At 38.3% G+C, this 16,103-nt stretch overlaps 1 protein-coding gene across 14 annotated transcripts in view; it reads left to right on the top strand.

Annotated features, from left to right (window-relative positions):
- Nucleotides 1–16,103, top strand: part of SENP7 (SUMO specific peptidase 7) — a 199,126-nt gene that overhangs the window by 142,798 nt on the left and 40,225 nt on the right. For all 14 annotated transcript variants that reach the window (XM_063629970.1, XM_055259053.2, XM_063629969.1 and 11 more), the window contains 4 exons: nucleotides 2,805–2,923; nucleotides 9,765–9,946; nucleotides 10,995–11,334; nucleotides 12,761–12,918. In XM_063629970.1, the coding sequence (XP_063486040.1) occupies nucleotides 2,805–2,923; nucleotides 9,765–9,946; nucleotides 10,995–11,334; nucleotides 12,761–12,918 (799 nt within the window). The remainder of the gene's footprint in view (nucleotides 1–2,804; nucleotides 2,924–9,764; nucleotides 9,947–10,994; nucleotides 11,335–12,760; nucleotides 12,919–16,103) is intronic.

Genomic DNA, 16,103 nt, shown 5'->3' with positions numbered 1-16,103 from the left:
TTTTTTGATTGTTATTTATTTTGTTGTTGACCTGTAGGAGGTCTTTATATGTTATCAGTATTAATCGTTTAATATATATGTGGTTTGCAGATATTTTCTCCCATTCTGTGGGTTGTCTTTTCACTAGTGTCCTTTGATAAACAAAAATTTTTGATTTTTTTTTTTTTTTTTGAGACAGAGCCTAATTCTATTGCCCAGGCTGGAGTGCAGTGGCACAATTGTAGCTGCCACTTTGAACTCCTGGGATCAAGTGATTCTCCCCTCAGCTTCCTCAGTAGCTAAGACTACAGGGGCATACCATCATTACTAGCTAATTATTAAATTTTTCGTGTGTGTGTGTGTGGGCGGGGTTTCATTATGTTCCCCAGGCTGTTCTTGAACTCCTGGCCTCAAGCAATCCTCAGTCCTCAGCCTCTCAAGTAGCTGAGATTACAGGCGTCAACTACCCTGCCCAGCCATAAGTTTTAATTTTAATGAACTCCAATTTATCTTTGTTGTTGACTGTGTTTTTGTTGTTATATCAAAGAAATCACTGCCAAATCTAATGTCATAAAGATTTCCCCTATGCATTCTTCTAAGAATTCTATAGTTTTCTGCCTTATATTTAGGTGTTTGATCCACTTTGAGTTAATTTTTGTAGATGGTGTTAGATAACTGTCCAACTTCTTCCTTTTGCATATGACTATCCTATGTTCACAGCACCCTTTATTGGCAAGACTGTCCCTTCTCTATTGAATGGTTTCAGCATCCTTGTCAAAAATCTTTTGAGCATATATTTGAAAGTTTGTTTCTGGGTTCTGTTTTCTATTTCTATGGTCGATATGTCTCTTTATTCTAGTACCACACTTAATACATTTTTATAATTTAAAAATATATTTGCTTGGCTATTTAAAAAAATTCTTAGAATTTTGTTGCATTGGAAAATATTTATTTTGAGCTTTTATTACATTTATTAACTTGAATAATGTGAATATTTATATTTATTGTTCAGGAACTTGGGTGTTTCCAGTCCATTCATTTTCTTTTCTTATAAGAGGATGGAAGCTAATAGTGTTTGAACATTGCTGTCCTTATCTTTAAACACATGACTTTCCACCATGTACACTTTAGAACCAGATTGTCATATTCTGCAAAAAAACTGTTATTTGGATTGAGATTATATTACAGATGTGTTTGGCTTCACTGTGTGTGCATTTGAATCATATGACCTTACCTTTTGAAAATACTTACTCATTTTTATTTTTGGTTTCATGCCAACTACTTAATGCTTAGCGTTTGGTCAGGAAAATCCTCTATTATAAAGTCTTTTTTCTACAACCATATAACTTTTAATGTGCTTTACATGTGAAATCTTATTTTGTTTTTCAGTGTTCATTGTGCTAGAAAAACAAGGACTATTACGCTGTTTGCTTCTTATATCAGGGGAAACATAAGTACCTAAGCATCTTTTTAGATCATCTTTTAGGTCACATTCTATTTTTGTTTATAGTGCCTGTAGTGATAATTCTTTCAGGGAGAACAAATTTTTTTTGACTTCTCTTTTGGTTTTCATTTTCAGTAAACAAAACTCTATGGTATAAATTTGCTTAGATGCCCTTATTCTTCAAGAATGATTCTTGAGGGTTGAGGAGTGGAATGATTTGACTCAGTCAGAACCTCTTTGCAAGTGAAATTGGCTCACCCTTACGATTTTGATTATTTTGGCCTTTTAATATCCAATCTGAAAATAAAGAAAATTTTACCAAAGTAAATATGAAAATGAGCAATGTAATAGCAGCAATAACCCTTTCTTTAACTATGACACTACACTGGTGATGTTTGGATACTGTAGCTTTTTTTAATTTAAAGTTATTTTTAGCCTTCCAAATAATACTCTCAAAACAAGGAAGCATTATGTGTTATTAGTCTTTATAGTCCTTGTTTCTCACTTATACTAGTTGCCTTAGTTGTAAATAATTTATGTATTTTAAAATTATGAAATGCTTCAAATATGCACATAAGTATAGAGAATAATATGCCAATATATCTCACTCAGATTTAACCAATATAATTCCTATTTTTTTCAGATTTAAATTTGTTTTTAAAGAAGTATTATAGAAAGTTGAAAACTTATTTATTTTATATTCCCTGATTCTAATACTCTCCCTCTTTAGAGTTATCTGCTATCCAAATAGGCTTGAATCCTTCCAGTCTAAGTTTTTATATTTTGTTTCATATGTATGCACTTATACATTCTAATATGTTTTATATTTCTAAATTTTTATTAGTAATAATGTTGTGACTATCGTTCCAAAATTTGTTATTTTACCAGTACCTTAGACTTTAAATTATTTTCTCTGTAGGTAAAATTTATTACCACATACTATTGAAAATTTGTTACCATACTTTTGGATATATGAACCATGCTTGAAATATATTAACATTCAGCTTTGGCTTATAATTGTTTGACTATACATAGGTTTGGTTATTGAGGTACTTGTGTCCTTGGAATTTTACTTTTTAAGCCTAACTTATTTAATACTTGTATAGTATTACTCTTTTGCTCATTTTGCATGTACACAATCCTCCAATGTTGATATCTCATTTTTTTTTCCCCAAAAACACACATGGGGAATTTAAAGGTAGAAAAGGGAGGATAACTTATTTCTTAAATCTGAGTTCAATATTTTTTTACTACCCAGATCTTATAGTCTGCCATGTGGGACTGTATTTGTAATCTGTTGGATTTTTAAATACATGCTAGTTGGCTTCTAAATTCATTTAGGCTTTATTAGAATTGAGTATAATACAGTTGTCTTTTTCAGGGGCTCACAACGAAGTAAGATAGTAGATGACAATTCTACGAAGCAGGCTGTGCACAATAAAGAAAAACGAAGAAAGGATGATGACATTTCTCTTTTAATGTCTGATACTCAGCCTAAAGGTTTGTGAACCTTAGAAAACTGTTGGAATTTGAATTTTTTCTTATTGTATTAATAACAATTTTTGTTATAAATAAATTATTTTATTTTACTTTGAAAGGATGTGTGAAAGTAAAGGGAGATTATTTGGCAACACAAAGAAAATTGCTAAACCTACTCTTTATGTAGTGTAGTACTCATTTCTGGATTTATTTATTAATCCCAAAAGTTAAATTTTAATATATTTTTTTCTTCTTTAGGGAGACTTGGATATAGCTATGAAGTTATGTTAATTTAGCTGTTTCTAAGTGTTGTTTCCGTGGATATTAATGTTACTGCTAACTGGGTTTTTATTATTAACTTATCACTCTCTATTTGCCTACCATGAAATACATTCTCTATTTATTAGAATTTCTCTCAACTTCAGGAGGATGCCAAACAAGCCACTATTAGCAAATTTGAAGGTAAATACTTCCTAGACTTGTGAAAATTTTTTGTAGGCCTCCTTGCATATGGGATTTATGATTTGACTTCTTTTTCTTTTTTGTCTCTGTTTCAAGAATTAAAAATATTTTACTGATACTTGAAGAAAAACAATTTTACATTATTTATTTGTGAAACTAACACCTTTAGGGATCTGTTGGATTACTGATAGCTTCAAATGTTTGTTGAAGTCTCTTTCTTGCTTGCTTGCTTTCTTGCTTTTCTCTTTTTCTTTTTCTTCTTAAGACAGGGCCTCACTCTGTTACCCAGGCTGGAGTACAGTGGCATGATCACACATGATCACAGCCCACTTCAGCCTCTACCTCCTGGGCTCAAGTGATCCTCCCACATTAGCCTCCCGAGTAGTTGAGACTATAGTCATGCACCACCACGTGTGGCTAATTTTTTGTATTTTGCAGAGACAAGGTCTTGCCATGTTGCCCAGGCTGGTCTCAAACTCCTGGGCTCCAGTGATCTGCCTGCCTCGGCCTCCCAAAATGCTGGGATTATAGGCATGAGCCACCGCGCTTGGCCACTATTTTATTTTTGAGTGATTTCGTAAGTTATTCACAATACAAAAAAATCTTTTGACGACACTATGCAAAAATTCATTACACTTCATTTGGAGCACAGCTATTTAAAGATTCTTTTTAGTAGCCTTTTTAATAGAAAAAAATTTAAAATGAAACTAGAGTAATAACTTTTATTTGTACAAGAAACCAGCTGAAACTCTTATAAAGGCAGTCTTTGGAGAATGTGCTGTGACTTTGTACAGATAAGCTTCCAATTAGTCACTGTCAGTGTATAATGAAAAACATTTATTTTCTTATAAACTGTACTTTTCTTAGAAGTAATTACAATCATCTCTCTGTATCTTTGTGTTCTGCATCTGCAGATTCAACCTACCAAAGATGGAAAATATTTGAAAAAAACTTCAATAAAAATAATACAATCATAAAAAATATGTATAACAACTACATAACATTTATGTTGTATTGGGTATTATAAGTAATCTAGAGATTATTTAAACTATACAGGAGAATATATATAGGTTATATGCAAATACTATACCTTTAGGGGCTTATGGATCCATGGATTTTGGTATCCTGGGTCCCTGGGACCAATCCCCTGAGATACTGAGGGATGACTGTATTGATTACCAAGTAAAAATGTAAGTATTTGTACAAGTGGGCTCAGTTCAGATACTATCAAGACAAAGATTCCTACTCTACCCAGGAAAGCAGTAGAATGTGAGGAATAACAGTCCTCACATTGACTTGAATAAAATACTTTCTGATTTGTACCCAGGAGTATTACCTCAAGATCACAGTGGCATTTTAGATATGCATCAGGGAAGAGTACATGACAAAAGAAACATTTTTTAGTTTTTTTTTTTTTTTTAGAATAAGCAGTCAGGATCTGGTTTATTTGCTTTTTTTTTTTTTTTTTTTTTAGGGAAATTCCACATTTTCACCTTCTAGTGCAAGGCACACTTTTATAATCCAGACAGCTTGACTTGACAGGTCTGAATCCCAAAGAATAGTATTAAGATGGTTAGAATAAAAGGAAAATAGCAGGAAACTAAGATAACAGCACACGCATCATGCAAACTAATAGTATGCTGGTAGCCTATAAAAGCATATACAGAACCTACAGCAATAAAATAATACATGCTTTCTTCTCCAGTTTGTCAATTCCAAATACAAAAGCAGAGGAGAAAATGTTATGTTCCCTGTCTTTCACCATTCTTCCTCCCATTTGGAAAGCCAATTCTAGAAAACCTTTTGTGAGGAAAAGCCATAGGAATCTATGCTGTGTAAGGGAAGCCATGGACAAATGCCCCAGGCTGGTGAGCTTTTATGAGTCTTTTTTTTTTTGTTTGTTTGTTTTTAATTAATTTTTTTTTGCACACAAAAACAATAAACATTTTCTAAAAATACATACAAACAAAAAGATGCGTATCAAACATATTAGGAAGGTTGCACATGGGAAGTCGGGGAATAGAAATGGGGGGTGGGAGTTAAAATAAATGAGAGAGGGACTTTATATGGATCAGTGATAATAACTCAGTCCTCTATTTGACAAAGAAGAGGGAGAAGGAAGAGGAAGAAAAAGAAAGTGGGATAAAGGATCAGAAAGGGAGGAAAATGGAAAAAATTAGAGTATGACTCCAGGGTAGACCTGTTTTGTTGTCACTGAGTTGGTTGGTTGGTTTGTCTGTTGTATTTTTCATGTTTCGCCAAGTTGGCCAGACTGGTCTCGAACTCCTAGCCCGAAGTGATCAACCCGCCTCGCCCCCCAGAGTGCCGGGACCACAGGCGTGAGCCACCACGTCCAGCCCCCACATTGCTTCTGGCCTCCGTGGTAGACCTCCCAGACGGGGCGGCCAGGCAGAGACGCTCCTCACTTCTTCCCAGACGATAGGTGGCCGGGCAGAGGCGCTCCTCACTTCCCAGACGAAGGGTGGTCGGGCAGAGGCGCTCCTCACTTCCCAGACGGTGGGTGGCCGGGCAGAGGCGCTCCTCACTTCCCAGACGATGGGTGGCCGGGCAGAGGCGCTCCTCACTTTCCAGACGGTGGGTGGCCGGGCAGAGGCGCTCCTCACTTCCCAGACGGGGCGGCCGGGCAGAGGCGCTCCTCACCTCCCAGACGATGGGTGGCCGGGCAGAGGCGCTCCTCACCTCCCAGACGATGGGTGGCCGGGCAGAGGCGCTCCTCACCTCCCAGACGATGGGTGGCCGGGCAGAGGCGCTCCTCACTTCTTCCCGGACGGGGCGGCCGGGCAGAGGCGCTCCTCACTTCTTCCCGGACGGGGCGGCCAGGCAGAGGCGCTCCTCACTTCTTCCCGGACGGGGCGGCCGGGCAGAGGCGCTCCTCACTTCTTCCCGGACGGGGCGGCCGGGCAGAGGCGCTCCTCACTTCTTCCCGGACGGGGCGGCCGGGCAGAGGCGCTCCTCACTTCTTCCCGGACGGGGCGGCCGGGCAGAGGCGCTCCTCACTTCTTCCCGGACGGGGCGGCCGGGCAGAGGCGCTCCTCACTTCTTCCCGGACGGGGCGGCCGGGCAGAGGCGCTCCTCACTTCTTCCCGGACGGGGCGGCCGGGCAGAGGCGCTCCTCACTTCTTCCCGGACGGGGCGGCCGGGCAGAGGCGCTCCTCACTTCCTCCCAGACGATGGGTGGCCGGGCAGAGGCGCTCCTCACCTCCCAGACGGTGGGTGGCCGGGCAGAGGTGCTCCTCACCTCCCAGACGGTGGGTGGCCGGGCAGAGGCGCTCCTCACCTCCCAGACGGTGGGTGGCCGGGCAGAGGCGCTCCTCACCTCCCAGACGGTGGGTGGCCGGGCAGAGGCGCTCCTCACCTCCCAGACGGTGGGTGGCCGGGCAGAGGCGCTCCTCACCTCCCAGACGGTGGGTGGCCGGGCAGAGGCGCTCCTCCCTTCCCAGACGGTGGGTGGCCGGGCAGAGGCGCTCCTCCCTTCCCAGACGGTGGGTGGCCGGGCAGAGGCGCTCCTCCCTTCCCAGACGGTGGGTGGTCGGGCAGAGGCGCTCCTCACTTCCCAGACGGTGGGTGGTCGGGCAGAGGCGCTCCTCACTTCCCAGACGGTGGGTGGTCGGGCAGAGGCGCTCCTCACTTCCCAGACGGTGGGTGGCCGGGCAGAGGCGCTCCTCACTTCCCAGACGGGGCGGCCGGGCAGAGGCGCTCCTCACTTCCCAGACGATGGGCGTCCGGGCAGAGGCGCTCCTCACTTCCCAGACGGGGCGGCCGGGCAGAGGCGCTCCTCACTTCCCAGACGATGGGTGGCCGGGCAGAGACGCTCCCCACCTCCCAGACGGGGCGGCGGCCGGGCAGGGGCTGCAATCCCAGCACCCTGGTAGGCCAAGGCAGGTGGCTGGGAGGCGGAGGCTGCCGCGAGGCCAGACCACGCCACCGCACTCCACACCGAGCACCGGGTGAGCGAGACTCCGTCTGCAGTCCCAGTACCTCGGGAGGCTGAGGCGGGCAGAGCACTCGGCGTCAGGAGCTGGCGACCAGCGTGGCCAAGATGGCGAACGCGTGCCTGCAGCCAAAGGAGAAAAAGCAGGCAGCGGTGGCGCGCGCCGGCAGTCCCAGGCAGTCCGCGGCGCGGGCAGCAGGGAGCCGAGTAGATTGCAGCCTGGGCCACAGAGAAAGAAAGAAAGAAAGGGAGGGTGGGAGGGGGGGAGGAAGCCATTTTTTAGTTTTTCAGTATCCCTGAAGGTACCACTACTGGTAGGGAAAGTGTTTCTAATACAATTAGCTATTGGATCTTTATTAAAGCAGTGTTTATTCTCCCACATCTGATACCAGTATTTTTAAAAAACCTGTAAATTAATGGAAATTCCGCATGAAACCTTAGGTGTACCATTTTTTTTCCATAGCACATTCAGTTTGCCTTGTGGAATTTGCTTTCACCAACATAATACCTTGGAAATACTTAATATTCTTTTGTTTACAGGATTTTGTCACCTCTTTAGTTTTATATGCTAGTAATATTTGCAGGTTAAATTATATATTATGCAGGTGAATTCCTATTTTTACAATATTTCATTCTATATAATAAAGTTATTCCTTTTTTCATGAGGCAGGCTTGACTGATGTGCAAATAATAAATTGTTTAAAAGAAAACTCTTGTATAATCAAGTTTTTCTCAATCCCCTTTCCTTTCATGAGTCATTTTACTGTAGTATAATATTTATGTTTAGAAATTATAGTTTGATACATTGTGTGTGGAAATTGTGTTAGACCACTTTTATAGTTTACAATATTACATATAAAATTTAATGTGCTATCCTAAATATTGTGTTGATGATTTGGGGGGAGTTTTATTTTCCTTAGGGAATAAGGTGTTTTCTCTGGAAATTGAAAGGCGATTGACTATCTTGGAATTTTTACCCTCAATCCTGTTCCAGTGCCTTCCTTTAAGTAATGTCAAAGACAAATTATCATGAATATTAGTTATTAGGAATTGTTGAAGCTACAGTAAAAGCAAGAATAGTTTGAAGAGAAGATGTGTGGTGTTGAAGAACGTTCCATGAACAGAAAAGTCAGGCCAGTCAGATGAATTGAAAATTGTGAATTAAAGGCAACTGCCTTGTAACTTGCTGTGTATAAACTTTGAGTTGGTACTTGTATGGCATAGATTCAGAAAGCAAAATAATTCAGAATAACTTTTAGTCAGTTAGGTGGAAACTTTTGGAAGGTATTTTTGTACAGTACATATATTTGATGACAGAAATATTAAATATTTTTAGTAATGATTGGCATGAGTTTCAAAATGATGTCTTGTTGACTTAAAAAAGGAAGTACTTCTCTAGAATGATGAATTTATTGGAGACTTAAAATGACAGGGTCTTGATTATTGAAAAGAAGAAATAAACGGGCAAGTAAATTGGTAACCTTGTGAATGATCACATATTATAGCCAACTACAGAGCAAAGGTATTTTGGCTCCTTTTAAAGAGCAGCGATCAACACTTTCAAATTATAGTCCCTTTCCACTAAAAATATGTATTTATGTAAATTACATTTTAAAAGACTAGTTTATAAAGTCACATTGAATTATCAAACTTAAAGACGTGAATTTTCTAGATTTTAATAAGACCCCCCCTTTATTATTATTATTATTATTATTATTATTATTATACTTTAAGTTCTAGGGTACATGTGCACAACGTGCGGGTTTGTTACATATGTGTACATGTGCCATGTTGGTGTGCTGCACCCATTAACTCATCCTTTATATTAGGTATGTCTCCTAATGCTATCCCTCACCCCTCCCCCCACCCCCACCCCCCGACCCCATGACAGGCCCCCAGTGTGTAATGTTCCCCTTCCTGTGTCCAACTGTTCTCATTGTTCAGTTCCCACCTATGAGTGAGAACATGCGGTTTTGGTTTTTTGTCCTTGTGATAGTTTGCTGAGAATGATGGTTTCCAGCTTCATCCATGTCCCTACAAAGGACATGAACTCATTCTTTTTTATGACTGCATAGTATTCCATGGTGTATATGTGCCACATTTTCTTAATCCCCTTTTTTTTTGATAGTACAGCCAAATGCATTTATAGCAAATGGAAAAACAGTTTGGTGGCTTTGCTTTGGCTACTATGAAAAAGGATATTTTTTCTTTATGTGTTTTTCTCACCTCACAACTATTGTGTAATGAACATTTACTTTGTATATACCAATTAAAATAGGGCATGCCTTTACCTTCATCCAGTGTCAGTATGAGAATTTAACAGTACATTTCTGTTTCAATGAGCTTTGGAAGTAGTATAGCAATTTTGACGATGTTACTTCGAGCTCTTCTAAAAGAGATTCCTTCTATACTTTTTTGTCCATATTTATGCTTCATTTGTTTTTTAAGACCTTAACAGTGGAAGTAGAGGTTGTGATCATCTCGAACAGGAAAGCAGAAACAAGGATGTTAAATATTCTGATTCAAAAGTGGAACTCACTCTGATTTCCAGGAAGACAAAGAGAAGGCTTAGAAATAATTTACCTGATTCTCAATATTGTACTTCTTTGGATAAGTCAACAGAACAGACAGTAAGTAGAGGTATTTAGATATTATAGGAAATAATTTCATGCTATGATAAAAATGAGTTGACTGTGGCCAAATAATGTTCCTCTAGCTTTCAGCTTTTCTTATCAGATTTCTTTAGTTTTTGGTTCACTGTTAGCTTTATTATTAAAAAACAATTTTAAATGTAAGTTTTCTTGGTGATACAGAGTTATTGGAACACATTTCAAATACTATGAATGATTAAAAAAGTTAAAATTGCTCCTTTTCTTGTATCACTCTTTCCTTAGTAGGTAGTTGTACATCCTCCAGACTTTTCTTTTTCTTTATTTCAGCCAAATACTATTCATACTGTCTAGTCATTTTTTTTTGCTTGCTCTGTAAAGTTATTATTAGATTTATTTTATCAGTAGCAATTTACTTACCAAATTCTTTAAGCTTCTGTTTATCTACAGTTTAGGGAATTTATTCTAAGTAAAGAATTATCATATTAAATACATACATTTTGTATTTTCAAAGACTTAGTATATAAGTAGCAATAAAACAGTAAGACAGCTTTTCAATTTCTTTGATCCATAAATCATTTCAGGACCTTGTAATGTTTTTGGGTTGTAATTATAAACATGATTTAGATTTATAAAGTAAATGAGATATTGAAGGCAGTGGTTGATTTTCATAATTTTTAATGTTGTTATATTGTTAATTTTTAAATCTCTTTACCAAAGTAGTCACATTGGCATTATTACTTTTGCAAAATAAAAATACGTAAATACATCTTCTCATTCTAAAGTTGACTTAGATCATGGGAGACCGTCTGACAAAGTATTTGTAATGATGGAAATCTCCCAATTTCACCCTTTAAAAAATTATCAGGCATCAGATTGGACAGACCAAACCCTGTATCTTTAAATTTGGGAGACATTGGCAAGTATAATGTAGTATAATTGTTTAGTTTTCTATCCATGTAGTTATAGAAGTGATATAATATTTTTCCTTTTTTTTTTAGGAATTTAAAAGTGTTTTAAGCAAGCCAAATTTGAAAAATGCAATTTTTTTCTATGTGTTTATGTTTAGAAAAAACAAGAAGATGACTCAACAATATCCACTGAGTTAGAAAAGTCAAGTGAAAACTATCATCAGGATCCAAAACTGCCTGAAGAAATTACAACTAAACGTACAAAAAGTGATTTTACTAAACTATCCTCACTTAACAGTCAGGAGTTGACTTTGAGTAATGCCACCAAAAGTGCCTCTGCCAGTTCAGCCACTGAAACTGTTGAGAACTCTAAATCCATTGATACTGTGGGGATTTCTTCCCTGGTTGAGAAAGATGAGAACGAGTTGAATACCGTAGAAAAGCCTATTCTAAGAGGACATAATGAAGGGAACCAATCACTGATCTCAGCTGAACCAAGTAAGTGACAGGAGGATTATAAAGATACTTAATTTCCTCTGCTTTACTTAGTTGTTTTTTTCTTCTTCTTGAACAAATTTGGCTAAGGCCATAAGCTGTTTATGACATCACTGTGGAATATATTAACTTTAGGAAAAAAAGGCTTGGGGTGTGGGGTCTGCTTCATGAGTTTTAAAATATCGATTTAGGTAAACTAATGGAGGACTTGAAAACAGAAGTAATTTTTTCTTAGATTAGTACACTGTAATCTCAATAGTTTTAAAATAGATTATTTAAGGACCATCATTACTGTCATTTGGTTGATGAAGTATGCAGAGTTTAAGTGCTACCTAAGTATTATTATTAATTTTGATTTAATCAGCTTCTGAGTAGTTGATGCCGTCACATGGTACTAAGAAATTCCAAAGGTGTTAAAGGATCTCCAGTGAATAGTCTCCCACATCTTCCCCTAGTTATTAATTTCCCATTCCTTGAAGCAATTCATGTAACAGGACTTAAAGTACAATTTAGAGTGATGGCACAATACACTGTTAGAACTAGAATTTGTTCCTAAGGCCTCCTCATGGCTTTATCCATTTTTAAACATCTTTATTCTTTAGGAGGTAAGGGTGCAGGTAACTGCTGAATAATTGCACTGATATGGAGTCATTGTCTGTAACTACTGTAAATCAGATAACAAATGATAGGCCTGTTTCTAAATTGAATAAATTTAGATGATTAAGTTTAACAGGATTATTAAAAATAAATTGCATTAATTAGAAAGTTCTTTTTTTTTTTTTTTTTTTTTTTGAGACAGAGTCTCGCTCTGTCGGCCAGGCTAGAGTGTAGTGGTGCAGTCTTGGCTACCTGCAACCTCCCTCTCCTGGGCTCAAGTAATTCTTCTTCATCAGCCTTCCGAGTAGCTGGGAATACAGGCATGCACCACCATGCCCGGCTAATTTTTGTATTTTTACTAGAGACAGGGTTTCACCATGTTGGCCTGGCTGATCTTGAACTCCTGACCTCAGGGAATCTACCCACCTCAGCCTCCCAAAGTGCTGGGATTATAGGAGTGAGCCACTACTCCCAGCCAAAAGTTCTTTTTTTGATATGTGATTGTTACACATTTAAAATACATTTTTTGGCCGGTTGCAGTGACCCACACCTATAATCCCAGCACTTTGGGAGGCCAAGGCGGGAGGATCACCTGAGGTCAGGAGTTTGAGACCAGCGTGGCAAACATGGTGAAACCCTGTCTCTACTAAAAATACAAAAATTAGCTGGGCATGGTGGCGTATGCCTGTAATTCCAGCTACTCGAGAGGCTGAGGCAGGAGAATTGCCTGAGCCCGGGAGGTGGAGGTTGCAGTGAGCCGAGATGGGGAGATTGTGTCTCAAAAAAAAAAAAAATAAATAAATAAATAATGCATGTTTCTTTTCCTTTTTAGTTGTTGTTTCCAGTGATGAAGAAGGACCTGTTGAACATAAAAGTTCAGAAATTCTTAAGTTACAATCTAAGCAAGACCGTGAGACAACTAATGAAAATGAGAGTACTTCTGAATCAGCATTGTCAGAACTACCATTGATTACATGTGAATCTGTACAGGTAATTTATTTCTGTCTTCTCACAGATTAACAATGAAATATACACTATTGGTTAATGACTGTTATTTGTTTTATCAAGCTGAATATTGTAATGAAAATTACAAATTTTCTTAGTTTGAATTTTCAGACAACTTTTATAGTAGTTTGAGTGAAATATGTAGTTGTCTTTATTTTGAAATGAAAAGATTATACCATTTTTCTATGGTGATTTATATTTTTTCAGTTTGAATATTCTATTACTTGAATATTTTTCTTATGGCTTTCATTGGACATTTCACTAACATTTTGTAGAATTAAACACATTTTCTAGTATTTATATGTCTGGTCTTGGAGTATTATGGTTACTTAGAATTACTCCTTTTCCTCACATACTATGAAGGCAGTATGATATAGAGGAAAGAACATGGCTTTGGAGATGTAGGTCAGAAACCTATCAAGTTTGGCCTCTTCATTCTTATAGAAAATAATAAATGGAAGTGTGTTAGTTTAATATCAGTCGATTAATTCAGTCCTTTGAAGAGAGTAGGTCTAAAATAAGGTTCAAATCATTTATTATCAGTATTCTTTCTTTCTTTCTTCTTTTTTGAGACAGGGTCTTGCCCTGTCACCCAGGCTGGAGTGCAGTGACATGATTATGGCTCAGTGCAGCCTCAACCTCTTGGGCTCAAGCATCCCTCTCATTCAGCCTCTCAGGTAGCTGGGACCGTAGGCTTGTGCCAGCATGCCTGGCCAATGTTTTTAAAATATATATTATTTTTAGAGATGAGGGTCTCTCTTTGTTGTCCAGGCTGGTCTCTAACTACTGGGCTCAAGCAGTCCTCCTACCTCCACCTCCCAAAGTGCTAGGATCACATGCGTGGGCTACCACTCCCAGCTGGTACTCTTTCTTATTATTAGTCTGTGATTATTCTATTTGTAAGAAAAGATCATTGACCACCAGTGCAGAATTATGGTAAACTTATCTTGTTTTGTTTTTGAATAATGTCAGAGGCTGTTATTTTGCAGAGTATGATGAAGAGTTGGCCTGATCTATGAAAACAGTTTGGTCTGATTATTGTTTCATGGGTATTTTCTATTGTATTTGGTATTCCACGTAGAAATCACCTCAGCAGCTTTGTTCTGAATTTTTGCAAAAATGTAACCATTTTCGCCAGATTGGGTCAATATCCTACTTGATGGTTTAGTTGTATATATAATTAAAAGTATCATTGTTGATAATGAATTTAAACTTGTAGAAAAATTAGGCCTTGGCAGGGTATCAATTGACAATGTAGTATGAAATGATCATATTATAAGAAAATAACATATCTTGTGGAATTTACTACATTCATTATCACAACCAAGCAGCCAATACTGTGGAGATCTACAAAGACATATAAGTCAGAATGTCACATCGCTATGCTCTCTCTTGTTCCAGTTTTATTTTATTTTATTTTTTTGAGACAGAGTCTCAGTCTGAGGCCCAGGCTAGCATACAGTGGCACAATCTCGGTTCACTGCAACCTCTGCCTCGCAAGTTTAAGCGATTCTCCTGCCTCAGCCTCCCTCAGTAGCTGGGATTGCAGGCACGTGCCACCATGCCCGGCTAGTTTTTGTATTTTTAGTAGAGACGGGGTTTCACCATGTTGGTCAGGCTGGTCTGGAACTCCTGACCTCGTGATCCACTCGCCTCGGCCTCCCAAAGTGCTAGGATTACAGGCGTGAGCCACCATGCCCGGCCTCCAGTTTTAAATGAATTATGAGAAATATGGATTGGTCATTTTTAGGAGCCAGCTAGTTTTTACAAAATGTGAAGCCCAATGAGAAATTATTTCTATACCAACTTCTCATTTTATCACTAAAAAAGCCTACAGTTATTTGTCTGACTGATATTGGAGCTACCTGATTTGATTTGATTGATTGATTCCCTTTTTTACTTAGGGAATAAGAAGATATTAATAGTATACTAAGCAATAAAACATGAGAATGACAAATTCAATTAAGCAGGTAAATGGCGTTATGAGCTGGGTTTAAAATAATGAGTATGATATATGTTTTAGATAAGGATTAGTCACATTTGCTAGAGGTAAGAGGGGAGTGAGTACATATGCATAATAACTGCTTTAGTAGTAATCTGCTCATGTGTGATGTTACGGATAATGTGCAGAGGTTAGGCACATTTGAAAAAGTTGAAAAAGTCATCTGAAAGTAGTGTAAATTTCAGAAGAAATAGTGGGAAAGAGTTGCTGCTGATATTGCCTGGTTTTCTATTATAATTTAAAAGCAAAGTTATATAGTCACTTGAGTGGAAGTGATGATTTTTGAGGTTTTAGGCAAGTATAAGCCATTTCTGGTTGGTTGTCTTCAAACATAGAGTATACAATAAAGCATATAAATTTGATATAACATATGGTTCTTAGGTACTTACATTCCTTCATGGCATTTTAAAAGTGCAATAGCACACAGGCATAAAGATGGGAACAATAGACATTGGAGGCTCCAAAAGTAGGGGGAGGGATGAGGAGAGCCAGGGCCATAAAACTTCCTGTTGGGTATTATCTGGATGACAGGTTCAATAGAACCCCAACCCTCAGCATCACGCAATATTATCCTTGTAACAGATCTGCACATATACCCCCTGGATCTAAAATAAAAAATATTTAAAGTGCAGTAGCAAGAACATTATTTTGGTTAATGGAAACAATTTTATGTGGTTGAAGTGACACTGGACCTGGAGAGAGAAACCTGTGTTTGAATCTTTGTTTTGCTTCTTACTAATCACATGATTTTAGGCAAGTCGCTTAACCAGTCTAAGCATCTGTTAACTTTATTTATGAAATGGAAAACTGAAAAACCTGCCTATAGGGTGGTTGTGGGGATTAAAAGAGATAATATATTTAAAAATTCATTTTAAACAAAAGTACAATATATGTTTAAAACTTACTTCTGTCAAGTTAAAAATGAATAAAACCTATTAGAGAGTACTGAATGTGAAACCATGGCTTTGATACAGAGGAGTATATATTTCTGGAGCTTAGGCTGTGGAATTAATTTTGGATTCAGCTATTTAGTGTAATTTTCTCAAACGTAAGTCATATTTTTTTCAGAAAAAAAATCTAGATAACTTTCTTTACAGTAAGAACAGTATAAAATTCTTTAAAAATTCACTAATAGTAATTTAAAGAAGAATTTGATGGTGAAAGTCAT

Source organism: Symphalangus syndactylus, chromosome 21 (assembly GCF_028878055.3).
Source record: "Symphalangus syndactylus isolate Jambi chromosome 21, NHGRI_mSymSyn1-v2.1_pri, whole genome shotgun sequence".
NCBI classification, from domain to species: domain Eukaryota; kingdom Metazoa; phylum Chordata; class Mammalia; order Primates; family Hylobatidae; genus Symphalangus; species Symphalangus syndactylus.
The sequence above is the reverse complement of the archived record's forward strand: the minus strand, read 5'-3'. Positions and strand labels throughout refer to the sequence as shown.